General features: G+C 48.7%; 1 protein-coding gene across 2 annotated transcripts; it reads right to left on the reverse strand.

The window, feature by feature from the left end:
• Positions 1-383: 383 nt before the first annotated feature.
• On the reverse strand, positions 384-16,636 carry SLC25A42 (solute carrier family 25 member 42). Of its 2 annotated transcripts, XM_083484108.1 has the most exons (9): positions 16,493-16,622; positions 14,178-14,337; positions 11,935-12,060; positions 10,998-11,109; positions 10,125-10,150; positions 8,990-9,156; positions 8,300-8,416; positions 5,392-5,543; positions 384-4,492 (listed from the first exon to the last, which is right to left on the reverse strand). In XM_083484108.1, exons 3-9 carry the CDS (start codon positions 12,019-12,021, stop codon positions 4,167-4,169), a joined length of 987 nt encoding a protein of 328 aa, XP_083340234.1. In that variant the 5' UTR covers positions 12,022-12,060; positions 14,178-14,337; positions 16,493-16,622; the 3' UTR covers positions 384-4,166. The 2 variants fall into 2 exon arrangements, with proteins under 2 accessions (XP_083340234.1, XP_083340233.1); XM_083484107.1 differs by lacking the exon at positions 14,178-14,337 and having other exon boundaries at positions 16,493-16,636.
• Positions 16,637-18,974: the final 2,338 nt, after the last annotated feature.

Below are 18,974 nucleotides of genomic sequence, written 5' to 3' on the forward strand. Positions count from 1 at the left end.
ACTAATATCTGAAGGAAGGGGTGTCCCATGGAAAATGGAACAAGCTTGTTTTCTCTGGGGGGGGGGGTTGGGGGGGTAGGACCTGAACAAATGACGAGAAAAGAGATTCTGACTAAACATCAGGAAGAACTTTCTGGCAGGAAGAGGAGTTTGACAGTGGGAAGGAATCCCCTGGAAGGCAGTGGGCACTCCTTCATTGCAGGATTGCCCCCTGCCTGGGATTATTTAGCTGCAGTTCCTGCACTGCAGTGGGCTGGACTAGATGACCCTCAGAGGTCCCTTCCAACTCTGCAGCTCTACAAAAAAAGGTCCACCCCAGCACCTACAACAAGAACTGAGAAGCAAGGGTGGTTGTTTGAGACACAGAGCATCCACACACAAGCCTCGATAAATCATCTCTTTATTATTAAATATACATCATTTCTTGGCACAGATCTTTGTACAAGTTATGTCACTATAGACACACATTTTTGTGTGTATGTATATATATATATATATAAAACAAAAAGGATCAAAAATCCACACACGCACAGGACCCTCCGGAGGCGTCAGACGCACTCACTTTGAGAGACACAAAGGCAGCATTTGACAACGGACCGCACAAACACGCCTGCATAGAGTTACCCACCTTCCCTGCAAAAAGCCATCCTGGTTAACACATTGTCATGACAAGAGGGAGGAGGAGAGGGGGGCTGGCCGGGGCTTTTTTTCGGGGAGGGGACACAACACTGTTTACAGACTCGCTATTCTGGGGACTCACCAGGGATCACCAGTGGCAGACAACGGCCCCCGGATCACTCTTTGACCCTCGCTATCAATTTGCACCCCTCCTGTATCAAGAATGATGAGTTGGGGGTGTCGGCCCCTGCCCCTTGTGAACCGAGCAACAGATTCTTGGAACCATTCCCTGCAATGGGGAATGAGTCCCCCCCCCCCCGGCAGAAGGTCTCGGTTCTTAGGGAAGGGTGGTGTTTAAAGCAGGGGTGCCCCCCCCTGCGTCTCCAGTGGCCGGGAACGAAGGACAACTGCAGCACAGCTGGAAAAGGCTCCCTCGGATGCCAGCTCCGTTGTTCATTGATTCAACCGCTGCAATTACGACTTCTCCTACCTGCTGTAGAAACGCCGCCCGCCCCCCACCATTGGGTGCTGGGGAGCAGGACGGCAGGGAGCATCTGTGTCCCTCCAGGCGCCCGACTGATGGCGGCTAGAGCGGTGCAGATACCCCCCACCCATGTCGCCGTAGTGCCATCTTGAAGCCGGAGGGCAGCCAACTTACGGGGACCCCCCGGAAATGACCTCTGCCGCCTCCATGTTATGAGGAACACTGGTAGGAAGGGGGCTAGGTGAGTGTTTTCCCAACTTGGGTCTCTGGCTGTTTTTGGACTGCAATTCCCATCATCCCTGACCACTGGTCCTGCTAGCTCAGGTTGATGGGAGTTGTAGTACAAAAACAGCTGGAGACCCAAGTTGGGGAAACCCTGGGCCAGATTCTAGGGAAGGAAAAGCATCTCTCTGGGATCGCTGCTTTGGAAAATCTGGTTCTCTGCAGGCTGGGGCAAGGGGTGACCCACAGCCCAGAGCATCCCAGGAACGATTCTCTAGCCGCCTGAAGTCCACCTTGGGGTAGGGAGACCTCACGCCAAGGCCGGCAGAATGGCTTTCACCAATTAACTGCTCCTTGCCAACTTTGTAAGATTTGCAAAAATAAACCCAGCTCCACAGCTGAAAGCTATCAGGAAGCAAGGGGGATCTACAGCCGACTGGGAAGGGGATGGTGCGATTGTGGGTCAGGAAGGGAGCTGGAATGGGAGACGCTCAGGTCTTCACTTCTGGAGTCTGGTTGGCGGTGGAAACTCAAAAGGGAGAGGGAAGAAAAGGTCATCCCAAATACTCAAAACCTTGCAGGAAGATATGTCACTAGACTACCAATCCCATCAGCCCTGATTCTCGGTCCAAGCTGGCAGGGGATTATGGGAGCTGTAGTGTGGCCATCAAAAGACACTAGCTTGCAGCCTCTTAAACCCAAAAAGGGAAAGTCATCTGGGACGCTGTCCTATTTCACCTCAAGGTTTGAGGACGTGCAGGGAGAGGTTTAAAAGGAAGCACCCCAGAGTCCGAAGGAAGGAGCAGCGCAAGACTTAGCAATCAGCAAGCCACCTTCGCTGAGCTGGCAATCTCTCTCCGAGAATATATACATACATCTATATATATGCTCCCAAGATCTGGGTTTGACACAGTGAGATGAGCATTATTTCGCTGGCGAGGTGGCACCTGCCGTCCCTCCAAAATTCTCTCCCCGACAAAAACAAAACCCGCTGAGCCACAATTGCAATCCATCACAACTGCTGATGGCACGGAGAATTAGAAAAATGCGAATTGGGGAAACGGGGTGGGTGGGTGGGTGTAGACCAGGGTTTCCCAAACCTGAGTCGCCAGCTGTTTTGCGACTACAACTGCCATTATCCCCAGCTAGCAGGACCAGAGGTTAGGGATGATGGGAACCGTAGTCCCCAAACAGCTGGAGACCCAAGTTTGGAAACCCTGTGTAGGTTCTGCTCTCCCAGTGGTAGTGCATCTTTTTCAGAATGTGCAAAACACTCCAACCTGCATAAGCAGTGTCTTGGGGGGGGGGGCCCTACATGAACTGGGCTTCCTGTTTAGGACATGCATCACCCCGTTCAATCTATTTTCATACCGGGGAGGTAAAAGCTCTTGAGGTTTGCATCTGGTGGTGGTGGGTGAATCCCTGGTGTGGTTTTGTTGAAGGCAGGCATTGTGCTTGCTAAGTGTTAGGAAGCAGTGCAGTGCAGTGGAGGGCAGGTAAGAGAGAGAGAAATTAGCAGGGTTAATCTTGCATGATTTCCAGGAAAGGGCTGGTGGGAGTCAGTCAACATCTGGAGGGACACAGGATTGCTGCCCTGTTCTAGGAGATTTTCGAAGGTGGGGAGTGCCTGAGCTCGTACACAGCGAGAGACCCAGGACTGTCTGGCAAAACACCCACTCCTCTTCCCAGGAGGAGACCTGCAAAATGCCTTCTCCGATCCGATTCCTCTCTAGATGTTCAAGCCACCTGGCTCCCATCCTCACCTGGCTGCTGGAAGGTCAGCAACATATGGAAGTCCATTTTTCGTTGTCATCCCTGACCGTCGGGACAAAAGTTTTCCCCATCTCCAATCTGAGATGAGGCATTTATGATTCTATCATCTCCTGCTCTGGGCTAGGAATGCCTCTTCCAGAGAGTCCTTATTCCTTCCATCTTTTGACACTTAATACTGGAGGGGGAAGCCCTGCTAAAAAGCAGAGACAATTCGGAGGAGCAAAGGTTAGCTTGACCGCATGCCATCTTCCGAAGCTTGAACTCTGAAATAGGTGTGCATATCTAAATACAGATCATTAAAATAGTCCCTGAAAAGCAAGGAAAGAGGGCTGCGACACCCCAAACGTCTGATCCCATCTCGGAACCAGGGGCTGCGCAAATTGCGGCAGCGAGAGAATTCAAGATTGCACTGTGACCTCTCTGCCTTGGACAAACCCAAGGAAAGGAAAGACTCCAGTCTTTGGTTTTTTCTCCCTTGGGGCCGGCTGGCCCTCTTCCAGGAGGTTTTGGGGTATAATTTCAAAAGCATTTGAAGTAGGGAGAGGGGGGAGATGAAGGGCCCCATTCTCCAGGGCTTGGAAAACAAACCATTTGCTGGAAGGAGGGCGGAGACCGCAGGGAGCGGCAAACCCAAGACAGACACACCCCACGTCTCAAGCATACAGGTAAGTTTGGCTTCCTACAAAATAAAGGGTTCAGGAGAGCTAGAGGCAGGAGATGTAAGGGGACTGTGTCGCCACGGTTTAGAGCAACGAGGCGAAATAAGGTAAATAGCATGGCTGCAGCCTTCTGGAAGGACCCCTTGCCAGTTCCCCACAAATCCAAGCAGGGAAAGCAAGAAAACACCACCGGCAAAGGACAGGGCGGCTTCTCTTTCGCAAACGCAAGCTCAGGGAAGCAGGGGGCAGGGTGCTGCGGCCGTGGGGACCTAACAGAGATTGCCCTGGGTCACTCAGCTCTGCCGCGAGAACCCTCTGGCTCGGGGAGGGAGGGAAGGAGGGAGGAGGAAGAGGATGCCTGCCCACCTTTCCACCAACATGTGTACCAAGTGCCAGCCACCGGCCGGCCACTACCTCTCCACGTTCACCCCTTGCTCCCACTTCCGGAGGAGGATCTGCGTGAGGTCGAAGGTCGTGAAGCTGATCCCCACGGCGATGGGGCCCTTGACCCAGTTCATGCTGAGTCCCTTGTAGAGGCCGCGGACGAGTCCTTCCTCCCGGATGATGTCCCGCATAGTGCGCAGAATGGTGCTGTAGGTGTGGCCCATCACCCCGGCCGTCTGCATCCGCCGCCGCACAACGTCCAGCGGGTAGGAGGCAGACTGCCCAATCAGGCCGGCGCAGGCCCCAAAGACAAGCCGCTCCACGGGGTAGGGCTGCGTCCTGCCGCTGCGCTCTGGAGGAAGAGGAAAAGCTGGTGGGCAACTGTGGAGACGCACAGGGATGGCACAAACAGATGCCGTCTCTCTCCCTTCCGCCACGGGGCCCCAGGACCCCCAGAAATTGCAAGAGTGCCAGGACCTTAGTGCAACAGCAACTCACCCCAATTGCAATGGCCATGAGCCAGGAGGGGCAGCGCCTCCAAACAGCGGAGGGAGTGCGCAGCCATCCTGGTGGCATGGATTAGTTATGAGGCAGAGGAATGGCAGGAGGAACCAGCTGGGGACACCCAAGGGAAGAAGGCTCAGAGCCCAGGGAGAAGCAGTGGGGCGATGATGAGTGGCCAGGGGGAGAGGACTGGGAGGAGGAGGTGTCAGAAGTGGAAGAGGCAACAAGGCTTGGTGAGCGGGAAGAGTCCGTGGCAGAGAGAAGTCCAGAATGGGAGGCAGAAGCTGAAGCAGGAGAGGAAGGAGGCCAAGAGGCAGAGAGGGGAAGAGCCACGGGTGTCTCCCCCTCCTGCTGCATCAAGCTGCGCTCCCTTCTGGTCTCCCAGAACCAGCAGAGGCATGAAGAGGGTGGAGGAGAGGTTGGCTGCATGCAGGGGCTTGGGGGGAAATCCTGGAGGGTCTTGGACGGCGGTGGAGAGGCAGGGACCTTCAGTTTCAGCGGCTGCTTCACATGGGGCTGCTGTGCTCCTTAGGCCTGACACTCCTGTTCCGATCGTGCCCTTGCTAATAAAGAGTTAACTCCCAGTTGTATGGTGTGATTTACTGCCGGCTCACCTCTGAGACATGGCTAGTAGCCCCTGCTCTTCCGTGGATTTGCCTAATCTTAAAAGCCATTCATAAGAGCCCATCTTCTGGAGGATGCCCAAGGAGCCCGTCAAGCCTGGCATCCTGGCCCCGCTGCTTTTACCTGCATGAAACTTCTTCAGGGTCTCGTAGGTGAAGAAGCTCAGCCCAGCATATGGAATCACCCCCAGGATGGTGGGGGCAAAGCCCCGGTAGAGGGTCTTCATCCCTTCCTCCCGGGATATCCGAATGAAGACGTGGCCAATGTTGCTGTACCTGCCGGGAGAGCGGAGCAAGAGAAATCGTGCCTTGTTATCATGCCTCTCGAGCAACAAGCCTTGTTGGCTATCAAAGGGTCTGGCCTGCCACACCGGTGGGGCAGGAGAGGGCAGCAGGAGTGGCCAGAAGATTCAAGGACAATCAAAGGAACCTTAGAACATTTCAGTGTAGTATAGCCTAACATCGTATCAAGATTTTAAAAAACCTGAATACATGATCCATGCCTTTCCTCAAGAGCATTGGCTATTCAAGATGTTCAGGGGTCTGGAAACCAAGCCTGATGAGGAACGGTTGAAGGAGCTGGGAATGTTTAGCTTGGGAAAGAGTGAGAGGAGATAGGAGAGCCACCTTCCAAAATCTCAAGGGCTGTCAGATGGAAGAGGGAGCAAGCTTGCTATCTCCTGCTCTGGAGGGTCAAACTTGAACCCAGGGCTTCAAGTTACAGTGGTACCTCGGGTTACAGACGCTTCAGGTTACATACGCTTCAGGTTACAGACTCCGCTAACCCAGAAATAGTGCTTCAGGTTAAGAACTTTGCTTCAGGATGAGAACAGAAATTGTGTTCCAGTGGCGTGGCGGCAGCGGGAAGCCCCATTAGCTAAAGTGGTGCTTCAGGTTAAGAACAGTTTCAGGTTAAGAATGAATTAAGTACGTAACCAGAGGTACCACTGTACAAGAAAGGAGATTTCAACTCAACATCAGGAAGAACTTTCTGATGGTAAGAGCTGTTCCACGGTGGAACGGACTCCCTCGGGAGATTGTGGACTCTCCTTCCTTGGAGGTTTCTCAGCAGAGGTTGGGTGTCCATCTGCCACGGATGCTTTAGCTGAGATTCCGGCATTCCAGGGGGCTGGACTGGATGACCCTCAGAGGTCCCTTCCAACTCTACTATTCTATTATTCTTCTACAGTTCTCCTTGACATATTGTTGAGAAGAGGGATTTCCAGCTCTGACCAATATGAAAGATCAGAGGACAGAAAGGCTTCTTAGTGTTGCTGAGAAGACAAGTTTGTCTCAAATTAGACCACATATGAGATTACCCGGCAAAAACAAGCTCATAACTCTCAATGCGTTTGTGTAGGTACTTAAGATATGTATGTAAGAGGCTCATTTCAAATAATATTTCCTGAATCATAGAATCATAGAATTATAGAACTGGTCTGATATACGACTGTAGCAGCTCAAATAGTAACTGCAACTCAGTGGAAAACTGCCCAAAACTGGAACCAGACTGGATAACCAAATAAAGCTAATATTCTTCACTTGGACTTTGTGACCTTAGCCCCTGCGCAACTGAATTACTTCATTTCCATTTGATTTTTTTATTTTGCGAAAGCGTGGCGGCAGAAATGAAATGCTTCAGTAACTAGAGTCTGAAATCCATTAATTACAGTGCATTCTTGTTCCTATTTACTCAGAAGTAAGTTCAGCTGTTTTCGGTGTGGTTTATTTCCCAGTAAGTACATTTAGAAGTGCACACGGAAGTAGTCATGCTCAAAGTAGACCCATTGAAATAAATGGACTTAGTTGATTTAGGGAAGTTTTAAAGGTTTGATGTTTTACTGTGTTTGATGTTTCAGTTGGATGGTAGCTGCCCAGAGTGGCTGGGGCATATATATCTGGCTGAGCCGAATATAAATATTATTCTTATTAGTAGTAGCAGTAGCTTTCACCTTTTTTACCTTTAGTAGTACTCTTTATGTGTGCCTGTTTTACAGCTTTGTTTTCCATCTTATAAGTTTCTCCTGCCGTTATACCTGTTTCCCCTCTTTTATTTCCGCCACAAAATCAAATTAAAAATATTTGCCAGGAAAAGAAGAACAGGGTGGGCTCCCTTGTCAACATTCTCTTTCCCCCCCATAGCCATAAGAGAGACAACCAACACACACAAACACACCGAGGCCCCATATCACAACTTAACTATTTTGGGCACCCGATGACACCTGGTGTGCTGCCGAGAAGGACACAGGCTATTTTAGACGCTGGACAACAGCCATGCAGGGCGTTGGAGGAGGGGAAGAGGAACATCGAACAAGACACTGAAGGGAAAAGCCAGCGGTTGTTGGGCAAAAGGCCCCTTTGTTACAGGGGGTTGGACTAGATGGCCCTCGGGGATCCCTCCCAATACCACCGTTCTAGGATTCTACTTCTCAAGTCAGTTCCATGCCCTGAAGGGTGGGCCGACTGGTACTTTTAAAGCAGGGAGGAGATCAGGAGTGTGCATTTCCTTTCGGATGGACATATGTCAATTCATGGGGGGGCGACCACAGATAGCCCTTTGCTTTGGTGCCAGAGACTATGTTCCAGCCTGAGGGAGCCTTCTCTGCACAGAACCACTCATTTATTGAGATCTGCAGCTCCAATCCTCTGTGGTTGTGCTGCAGGCACATTAATACGTCTTGCAACAATCCCACGAGGGGAGAATTTTATTTGCTGAGACCCCCCAAAAGAAGACTTATGAACCCACGTCAAACTTATCAGCCTCTGTAAAAGACCTGCCTTTTTCATCCAGCCTTTCATCCCCTAGAGATTTAGCCTTTTGCTACAGTTGGGGCTGATGGAGAAAATAATAATTTCATAAAACTGCGCCGTTTTGGTATTCCATTTTCGTCCGAGCCTCTATCCCAGCTAAACCCAAAAGGCCTGTGCCCACCTACCTTTTCACAGTGCAAATCTAGCTGCTTTGAGGTGTTATTTTAGGTACTCCCATCCCACCCAAAATTTCCACAGGAGCATCCGCAGCGCCAACTCACATTTCCTTTGGCGTGACGGCCATCCGGGCGCGGACCAGGTCCAGGGGGTACGTCAACATGGCGGCCGTCGTGCCCGCGAGGGAGCCAGCGATGAACCGGGGCAATGGGGTAAGTGCCCTGGAAGCAGGAAGGAGAAAGAGAGGCTTTTGAAAAGTGGAATTCCCCACAGCTCTTTTCTCCAGCAGCTGGTTTACAGTTCCATTGTGGGCAGGAAAGGATCAGTTTTTTAGGGAAAGTTTCCTGGTGGATCATAGAATTGAAGCATTGGATGGGACCCTAAGAGGCATCTAGCCCAACCCCTGTGATGCAGCTGTCCCACAGGGGGACGGAACCTGCAACCTTGGCATTATGCTCTCACCAACCGGCCTATCATGAACGCTGAAACTAATCCAACTAAGGGCTAGGCCGAATGAGCACAGCAACTCATTCCCAGTGGTCTTACTCCATGAAAATCTGTTGCTGAAACTGAAAATCTGTCTCCCCACAGCTTTCTAAGTCGCCTTCGATCCAGGGCTTTCCCCAAGCAATCGGAGACTGTGCCAGTGGGAAGGCAACCTCTCCTCCACCCTCTTCATGCCTCTCCTGGTCCTGGGAGACAAGGGGGGAAGGGCGCTTGTCGCAGCAGGAGGAGGAGGAGACCCCCGCGACCCAACCCTGTTGCAGAAGACCCCAACCCCAGCAGCCTCTTACTTCCCCTGGAAGCCGTAGTAACTGCCCAGGATCTGCTTGTACTCCTCGTGGGCGCAAAACTGGATGGCGGCGTAAGGGATCACGCGGACCATGGTGGCGGAGTTCCCCCGCCAGAGGCTGAAGAAGCCCTCGTGGAGGTAGGTGCGGTAGATCAGGCGGTAAGCCTCCTAAGGGGAGCGGAAGCAGAGTTGTTGGAAAAGAGGGACCGAGAGGCTGAGCGCATCATCTGAACCAGGGCTCTCGGTTTGCCTTGCTTTTGGCAGACCACAAACTGTAACCCCAAAAAGGAGGCTTTGTTCCAGAGGTGGGGTGCGCTGCTGTTGTTGGCGTCTGTCTGCCTCAAGAGACAATGGAGTGCGCTTCTGGGGGTGAAGCCAGACTGCTGAGTTTGCAGCACTCAAGTGCCCCCCCTCCCGGGACGCAAGCCTGGGCAGGGCGCATGGAGATCCTGGGCTGCCCAGACGGCAAGACGCCCCTCTTGGGCTCGCTGATGGAGGATCGAAAGGAAAGCAGAGCAAGACGATTGGCTGCAGGAGTTGCCGGAAGGAGGCGGACAGGGCGCCATCCAACCGCCTGAGGGACTCCCCTCAAGATTTGTGTAGCCTTTTCTTCTCCCAAAGATGTCCCACAAGGACCAGTGTCTTCTTTCTCCTAGATAGGCTCCCTTCCCAGGTGGACGGGCCCCACCTGCCCCTCACTCCCCTCTATAGCACACGCAGAAACTGCCTTCTTGACCGCTGGACTCCCTCTTGGTCTCGTCTGCTCCGTCCACCGGAGCCTGGCTTCGCATGCAGGGGAAGCCCCTGACTCACTGAGGGTTTGAGACCTATTGGCTCCCCTCACCTGGTTTAGCAAGCCAGTCGAAGCTGTTCCTGGGATTGTGGCCACTGTTGTCTGCTGAAAGCACCCAGCAGCCACAGGTGAGAGCTGAGTGCAGGAGTGGGGACCAAAGGTGGGCAAAAAACCCCAGAAGGAGCAGGACATGTCCCCCACCAGAGAGACCGCCCCTCCCCAACACCCCAGCAGGGGGTGTACAGGTTAACAATTTGGGGCGGGGGACTTTGTTAAGTAAAAAACCAAAGCTGCTCAGCTAAGCAGCAGAGCAAAGAAAGGAGGATTGTGCTTTAATTCTTACCTTGGCAGAAAACCGATTAGATGATACTGAAAGAGAAAAGCAGAAAAATTAAAAGCAAGCATACTTTTACTCATTTGCAGGTATAAATCAATTAATCCACTAACACTCAAGGATCAGTGAACTAGGATTTCCCTAGGGTAAGAGCCATAACTATTTCTTTCAAAGCTCTTTATCAATACTGGAGCCTAGAAGGATTTGAAGACTACTGATCAGCCGCATTCTCTTGTGATTTACACTTAAAAAAACAGAAAAACCCCACCAGAATTCTCCCCTGCTTTCCCAGTTTCCCCCACCCCATATAGCCATAACGGTTATCTCTTATGCAATTTGCAAACACCCCAAAACAATTCGCTCTCTCTCCCCAATCTCAGGGTGACTCTGCCTGCCCCCAATTATCCCAGCCGGCAGATAAGCCGGTCCAAAGACAAGCAAACAAACCCTGAATCAAGCCAAATCTCTTTCCAGCAAAAACTCATCGGAGGATTAATCCTCAAAACAGAAATGTGTATATATATATATAGAGAGAGAGAGAGAGAGAGAGAGAGATTTTAATCTGAGCTGCAAACCAGGCTTTAAGTTTGGGGGATTCTCTGCCCTGTCGATGGGAGTTGAAACTCCACAGCATTAAAAACAGGGTTGTCCATCTAATTATGTTTTCCCTGCATCCATTCTATTTTTATATACAGGTGAAAAAAATAGAATATCGTGGAAACGTTCATTTTTTTCAGTAATTCAACTTAAAAGGTGAAACTAATATATGAGATAGACTCATGACATGCAAAGCGAGATATGTCAAGCCTTTATTTGTTATAACTGTGATGATATGGCATACACAACTTACAAAATTATAAAAACCTGCCCCCCCCCCAATACCTTGGAATATGATTTTCGTCCTGTCCAGAGGCGCCACCGCAGTCTTGGCCACAGCGCCAGCAAACGCCCCAGATATCAGGGAGTTGAGGACGCTCCTTCTCTCCTGGGCAGCCTGGAACAGAAAACCAAAGGAAGCAGCCTAGAAACTCACAAGCCACTTGGCTGGTCACCTAGGGCGAGCAGGAACCGGCAGCAGGTGAGCGGATAAGGGAGATGTTGGTGAACTTCTTCCTTGCTGGCTCCTGTCTGCCATAGGTGATCAGGCCTGCCCCTTCAGATTGCAAATCTATATGGATTTATGTGGGACTAGTAAACTTACCTGGTTTAACTGCAAGGCTGTTCTAGGGCAGCATTTGCCAACCTGGTGCCCTCTCCAGATGTTCTGGACCCTTCGTCCCTGAAACTCTCTCCACCTACAATGCCCACCACCACCCCCACTTCGAGACCAGCACTCAACTCTTTTTTATTACAGTTGTACCTTGGTTTTCAAACGCCTTGGGAGTCGGACATTTTGGCTCCCAAACGATCAAAAACCGGAAGTGGTTGTTCCGGTTTTTCAACGTTCTTTGGAACCCGAACGTCCGACGCAACTTTCGAAGCTTCCGATTGGCTGCAGGAGCTTCCTGCAACCAATGGGAAGCCACGCCTTGGTTTCCGAACATTATGTAAGTCGAACAGACTTCTGGAACAGATTCCGTTCGACTTCCAAGGCACCACTGTATTATAGTTTTTATTAAGTTTTCAATTTTGCACCTCAAAATAAACACCATACATTTGATGACCTCCCTCTTTCCCCTTCCATGGCTCATTTAGTTTATCCACCATTCCTGCATTTTACACTAACCATTTTATTCAGTTCTCCTATCTTACATCTCTCAAGTATTTGTTATCCTGTTGAATTGACCTTCATGCTGCCAGCGTTCTCAGCAAGACTCACCTCTGGCAAAATCGGCATGTGGATTTGCGGCTCTACATCTTTCTGCTTGAAACCCACTTGGCCTCCTGCTGCTCGACCATTCCCCATCCCAGGCTCAGGGGCTGCCCAGGAAAAGAACCAGACCTCCTGAGGAAGAGAAGGGGGCGGGGAGGAGTTAAGGACAGTAGCTCAAAACCTGAATCGGATGGACTTGTTAGGAAGTCAAAGAAGTACCCTAATTTGGAACAACAATGACAACGACAAAAGGCTCCCAGGGCAGCTAACAAATTACTCAAGAAAAAGCTTACAATCTAAATAGACACAGCACAAAAGGAAAATGAGCTTGGAGGGAGGAGGAAAGAGGAGAGTTCCAGCACGCCCCTCTAGCTGGGTTGGCTCCAGCCACACTGGGCACCTTCTGATGAAATAGTAAAAACACAGTAAAACATCAAACATCAAAAACTCCCCTGTACAGGGATGCCTTCAGGAAGTTGTGTAGTTGTTTATTTCCTTGGCATCTGGCGGGCACCACTGCCAAGAAGGCCCTCTGCCTGCTTCCCTGTAACCTCACTTCTTGCAGTGAAGGAATGCCAGAAGGTCCTCGGAGCTGGACCTCAGTGTCCAGGCAGAACGATGGGGGTGGAGACACTCCTTATATGTTTTCATATATATGTGTTCGTGTATTTTTATTTGTGGTTTTTTATTATTATTCTCCTCCCACCCACCCAATATTTTTAGCTATTTCTATTTAAGCTGTAATCTACCTTGAGTCTCTGTTAGACAAAAAGGCAGGCTATTATTGTTATTATTATTATTCACACACAGCTGGGTAAGGAACTGACACATCAGTGGACGGCTAGACAGACAGACAGACTTGGAGAAGGAACCATTCTTCTCTTGAACTACTAATTTCATTTTGGAAAAAACAGGCCTGTGGTCACAGCACACCCCTCTGCCTCCCCCCTCCCCTCCTTCATCCCTTTTCCATCCCAGCTTATTTTTGGCCATGAGGGATTGCAACGGGAAGCTCCCAGGCCAGAAACGCTCTCTGACATCCCGCTTTCAGCAATGCACAACTGCAGAGAGAGAGAGGAGGAGCGGAGCGGTGGAGTCACCAGAACTAAGCTCAAGGTCGAGAATAAAAAACCAGGGCGGGGGGACACAAATCAGGTTTCAGAGCAGCAGCAGCAGAGCAAAGACGACCTCCCCCCTGCTCCCGGACTAGAGGGACTTCGACTTAGGTTTTTAAAAAACATGCGCACAAACATTTCCATGATTAATGCAGCACATATTACAGACCCTCCAACATCTCTCTGATGAAAATAAGAATCATTCCCGAGGGCCTTCTCAGTGGTGGCGCCCGCCCTGTGGAACACCCTCCCATCAGATGTCAAGGAGATAAACAACTGTCTGACGTTCAGAAGACATCTGAAGGCAGCCCTGTTCAGGGAAGTTTTTAAAGACTGATGTTTTAATGTACTTTTAATCTTTTGTTGGAAAGCACCCAGAGTAGCTGGGGAAACCCAGCCAGATTGGGGGGGGGTTATAAATAATAAATTATTATTATTAAATCGTAGAGTTGGAAGAGAATCCCAAGGGTCATCTAGACCAACCCCCTGTAATGAAGAAATCCTTGGATGTCCTGTTCCATCATCAACATCAGTGCTTTTCTTCTAGAGAAAAAACCATGCCGGTACTGCGTACACTTGAGTACCCCCGGGGGGGTAATAATAATAATAATAATAATAATAATAATAATAATAATAATAATAAATTTTATTATTTATACCCCACCCGTCTGACTGGGTTGCCCCAGCCACTCTGGGCGGCTTCCAAAATGTACAAAAAACATAACAGAACATTAAACGTTAAAAAGCTTCCCTATGCAGGGCTGCCTTCAGACGCTTAACTCCTTGGCTAACGAAGCTGAATTCTGGGGGATTCGGGACAGATGAAAGAAAGCCTTCCTTCACGCAACACATAGTTAAACTATGGAACTCCTTGCCACGGGAGGCAGCGTGACCACCAACCTGGCTGGCTTCAGAAGAAGATTGGATGAACTCACAGAGGAACGGCCACTAGCCAATAGGGTGATGTTCAGAGGGAGAAATCTTTCTGCATCCCAGGTGCACGAGGGGAGAGGGCTCTGGGGTCCCAATCCCGCTTGCGGGTTTCCTGGCACGGGTGTCTGGCTGGCCACGGTGAGGATGCTGGCCCCTGGGCCTGATCCAGCAGGCACTCCTTGCACTGTTTTTATTACTCACCCGCCCTTTACCCCTTTCGAGCACTGACTGGAAACCTTTCTATTCTGCCAGGCAGCCTGTGGCAACCTGCTGCCTCTCGGCTTGGCGCACCTCGCAGGGCTGCAGTGGGGATTAAATGAGGAGGAGGAGAACCACATACGTCGTGTTGCGCTCCATGTGTCTGGCGAAAGGGGGAATGAAATTAATTCCCTGCAGCAAAGGACTCGGGCAAAGCAGAAACCAGCACTGATCTTGGGAGTTTTTCCCCTGCAAACAACAGGCTTACTCGGATGTCACCGGCTGCCCCCCTTACTGAGAAGGGCTGAGGACGGCAGACACAATATTTTTCATATTATTATCACCACTCAGTGCTTCGGCTTGAGCGCCTGCCAAGGAGAGACGGCGAGATTATGTGGGTGGGAGTAGTGTGAGCTAACCGCCCGGCTGCTATCTTAATTCTCCCGCTGCAACTTGAGCAGGAGAGATCTTAATCTCAAGCACAGGACATTACGACGCTTGCCAGAGCCGCGCACACAAGGTTGGAACTCAGATAGATCAGCTAATCGCCAATCGGGACCTTAAATCTGGTTGTGTTCACCGTGACAGAATGTCCAGGCACCTTTTTTCTTTTTTGCAATGAACTTTATTTATTATTATTATTATTATTATTATTATTATTATTATTATTATTAGTTTCATTTCTATACCGCTTTACATTTTAAAGGGGGGAAATCGCCAAGCAGTTTATAACACATTAAAACGTCAAAAATAACAATCCAGAATAAAACAGCTCCGTTTTAAGATTAAGAGTATGCAACCCTTAATCTTCGGGTTGTGGGTCTGAGCCCCACGTTGGGCAAAAGATTCCTTTTGTTCCTCTGTGATGTTTTATTATACTTTTATATATATGCTGGAAGCCACTCAAAGTGGTGGGGGCAACCCAGTCAGATGGGCAGCGTATAACAACAACAACAACAACAGTTATTCTTCTTCTAGATGACCCCTGTGGTCCCTTCCAACGCTATGGTTCTATGATTCCTATGATGAAACTCCAGCTTCAAGGAAAAGATTTCAGATCCTTCTCTAAGGGACACTGCTTTCCCCATATTTATTTGCCTACTTAACTCTGGGAAGGCAGTGGGTGTAGTGGTTAGAGTGTTGGGCGAGATCAGGGTTCAAATCCCCACTCTGCCCTGAAGCTCCCTGGGTGACCTGGTGAGTCAGCTCACAGCTGCTTAACCTCCCTCCCTGAGGAGGGGGGTGAACCATGCACTCCTTTGAGAAAAAGTTGGAAGATAAATCCAGTAAATAGGCTCTCCTGCTGACCTGCTTAAGAAAGCCAGAGGGAGACGTTGGGGGTCACAATTGGACCCAAGCCAGCTGCAAAACGCGCCTCTTGCCAGGGGGATTTTGTGTTTTTTAATAATAATTTTTATTAATTTTTACAGATATTTTAAACATAGCATTCAGCTTGTATATAATATAAAAACCATTTGGCCACAACACCCTGAGACTTCTGTCCTCCTCAACTAACGGTTTCCCCACTTATTATCTAATACTTCATTTTGGGATTATAATTATTACTATTAAATCCTAATCATAGATCAACAATTTTTAAATTATACTTTGCAATAATTGATAAAGTCCACCTTACAAAACTTCTTGCAACCCTACTAGCAGTTAGTTGTTTACAATTGTCTTTCAAGTATTCTGTAAATTTATTCCAGTCTTTCAGGAAAGCCTCTCTTGCTGGTTCCGAATTTCCCCTGTTATTTTCGCCAATTCAGCATAGTCCATTAGTTTCGTCTGCCCCTCTTCTTTCGTTGGTATCTCTTGTTGCTTCCATCGTTGGGCTAGTAATAGTCTTGCTGCAGTTGTTGCATATAAAAACAGTCTTTTATCTTGCTTATGTATTTCATTACCAAAAATGCCTAGTAAGAAGGCTACTGGGTGTTTTTTTACAAATGTATATTTCAACATTTTTGTAAGTTCTTTATAAATCATTTCCCAGAAAGCCTTCACCTCCTTACAGACCCACCACATATGGTAAAAAGTACCTTCCTTTTCTTTACATTTCCAACAATGATTACTTGTTTTATACATTGGCAGGGGGATTTTGAACACTGATTGCAGCCGGGCAGGTTTCCTCCATCCTTCTCCTCCACCAGCACCTTGAGGTGTCCAGCACCATCGGCTCCCCAAAAATTAAACTGGAAGGAACCAGACCCAAATACAGAAAGGAGCAGAAAGACACGGGTTCCTCCTGCAAATTTCAGCCGAAAGAAACTTAACAAGAAACACACACAGCAGGGGGAAGAGAGGAGAAATATTCTTACCTGGGTCCAGAGGTGGGGATCACGGCAGAGAAGATCCGAGAGGGAGGTTGGCTGAGCTCCGCAGGAGAAAGGACACCCCACACACCCACACACTTCGGCACCTCAAGGAAATGGACGAAATGGACCTTCGTTGTTCAACTCAGCACAGAGACCTGCCTTTGTCCGTTCCAAGGAGGTCTTCCTGGCGTGCTCGGCGTCCCGGTGAGATTAGACAAGTGTGGCCAGCCTTTAAATGATATAAACAGCAATAAATTAATGCACTGATATTGCAAAAAAGGAGATTCTGACCCAATGTTACGAAGAACTTTCAGGGGGACTGACAGCTGGTCAACGTACAGTTGCAATCGAAATTATCCAACCCCCATTGCAAATCAGGTTTATTATCAAAATCTACAGACCGGAGAAGCCAGTATAAGTTGCAATTTCAGCTGAATTTGGGGAAACCACTGGAAGCATCCGTTGAGCCATTTCATTGCTTTTTTTCTCTCACTGCAAACAGCTAAAAGTCTGGAAATTTTGATAAAAAGATGATCAAGGGACTGGAGACCAAGCCTTATGAGGAACGGTTGAAGGAGCTGGGTACATTTAGCCTGGAAAAGAGGAGATAGGAGAGCCATCTTCCAACATCTCAAGGGCTGTCCCATGGAAGAGGGAACAAGCTTGCTTTCTCCTGTTCTGGAGGGTAGGACTCGAACCCATGGCTTCAAGTCAAAAGAAAGGAGATTCCAACTAAATCTTAAGAAGAACTTTCTAAGAGTAAGAGCCGTTCGACACTGGAACAAGGCTGCCCAGAGCAGTGACACAGAAAGCCAACAAAAACAAAATGCAAGTATAGAAAGAGAGATGGAAAATACCCAAAGGTAGCCCTCATCCAAACAGGGCAAAAAGCAGGATCCATCTAGCTGTCCTATCCTAGTAGCTAGAATAGTAGTAGCATCTAAATGGAAAGGTAAAGAACTACCTACCAAAGAGGAATGCATTCTCAAATTAAACAAATACAGTGGTACCTCTAGATACGAACGGGATCTGTTCCGGAGCCCCGTTCACATCTAGAGGTAAACGTAACTAGCGACGGCACGTCTGCGCATGCACACGTCACTTTTTGCCGCTTCTGCGCATGCGCATGGCGTCATTTTGCGCGTCTGCGCATGCACAAGCAGCGAAACCTGGAAGTAACGCGCTCCATTACTTCCGGGTTGCCGCGGAGCGTAACTCGAACGCGCTCAACTCAAAGTGTATTTAACCTGAGGTATGACTGTATTTAAAATTGGCTAAATTAACAGCATCTATACGACAGAAGTCAAATCAAAAACTAAAAAATGAATTGCAATGCTTTGATGACTACAGTGGTACCTTGGGTTAAGTCGTTAATTCGTTCCGGAGGTCCGTTCTTAACCTGAAACTGTTCTTAACCTGAAGCACCACTTTAGTTAATGATGACTACAGTGGTACCTTGGGTTAAGTACTTAATTTATTCCAGAGGTACGTTCTTAACCTGAAACTGTTCTTAATCTGAAGCACCACTTTAGCTAATGGGGCCTCCCGCTGCTGCTGCGCCGCCAGAGCACGATTTCTGTTCTCATCCTGAAGCAAAGTTCTTAACGCGAGGTATCATTTCTGGGTTAGCGGAGTCTGTAACTTGAAGTGTATGTAACTTGAGGTACCACTGTATATGACAAAATACTGCTCTAAAAAGACATGCTGATATGCTTAGACTCATGTAAATGCATCAAAACAATAATTTATCAATGACATGTATATGTATATAGAGAAAATAAAAACAATCAGAATGCAATGATAAGGGTAAAATTGATTCTAGAGAAGATGAGTAGCGGTGGAATAAAGTTAAATAGGGTGGTGCCTTTATTTTATTTTGTTTAGCTTTTTTTGGATATTGTATAATGATTTAATATATAATGATTTAAGGTTTCTTTTCTGTTATGTATTACAGTATTTCTCTTTTTCTTTTGTATGATGGAAAATCTAAATAAAAATTTTAAAAGAGAGAGAGAATGGGTTGCATTAAAAAAAAAAAGGAGGAAGGCTCCATCTCTTCTGCTCCCACTTGTTCAGCAGGTCAATCCAGAGAGAGAGAATGCAGGCAGGCTTCTGGCATCAGGGCTGTTTATGAAGGGCACAAGAGCACCATCAGGTCCAAAGGTCAACGGAAAGAGGGGAGGTTGCATCCACCCACCCACACACCTGACAAGTGGCGCTGCGTGTTAACTCGGTCATACAATACTCATCTTCAAATAGCCATCCTTAAAGACTGGACTACTGCAATGCACTTTCCGTAGGACCTCCCTTGAGCTTGACCCAGAAGCAGCAATCGATGCAGAATGCTGCAGTGCGAATGCTGACAGGCCTTGTCGAAAGCACCACACCTACTTGGAGATCTGCACTGGTTACCAATTTGCCACTGGGCCAAGCTCAAGGTATTACTATTAGTATATAATAATAACAGTGACAACCCTGCCCACCT

Source organism: Podarcis liolepis (assembly GCF_965112155.1).
Source record: "Podarcis liolepis genome assembly, chromosome: 18".
Lineage (NCBI taxonomy): Eukaryota > Metazoa > Chordata > Lepidosauria > Squamata > Lacertidae > Podarcis > Podarcis liolepis.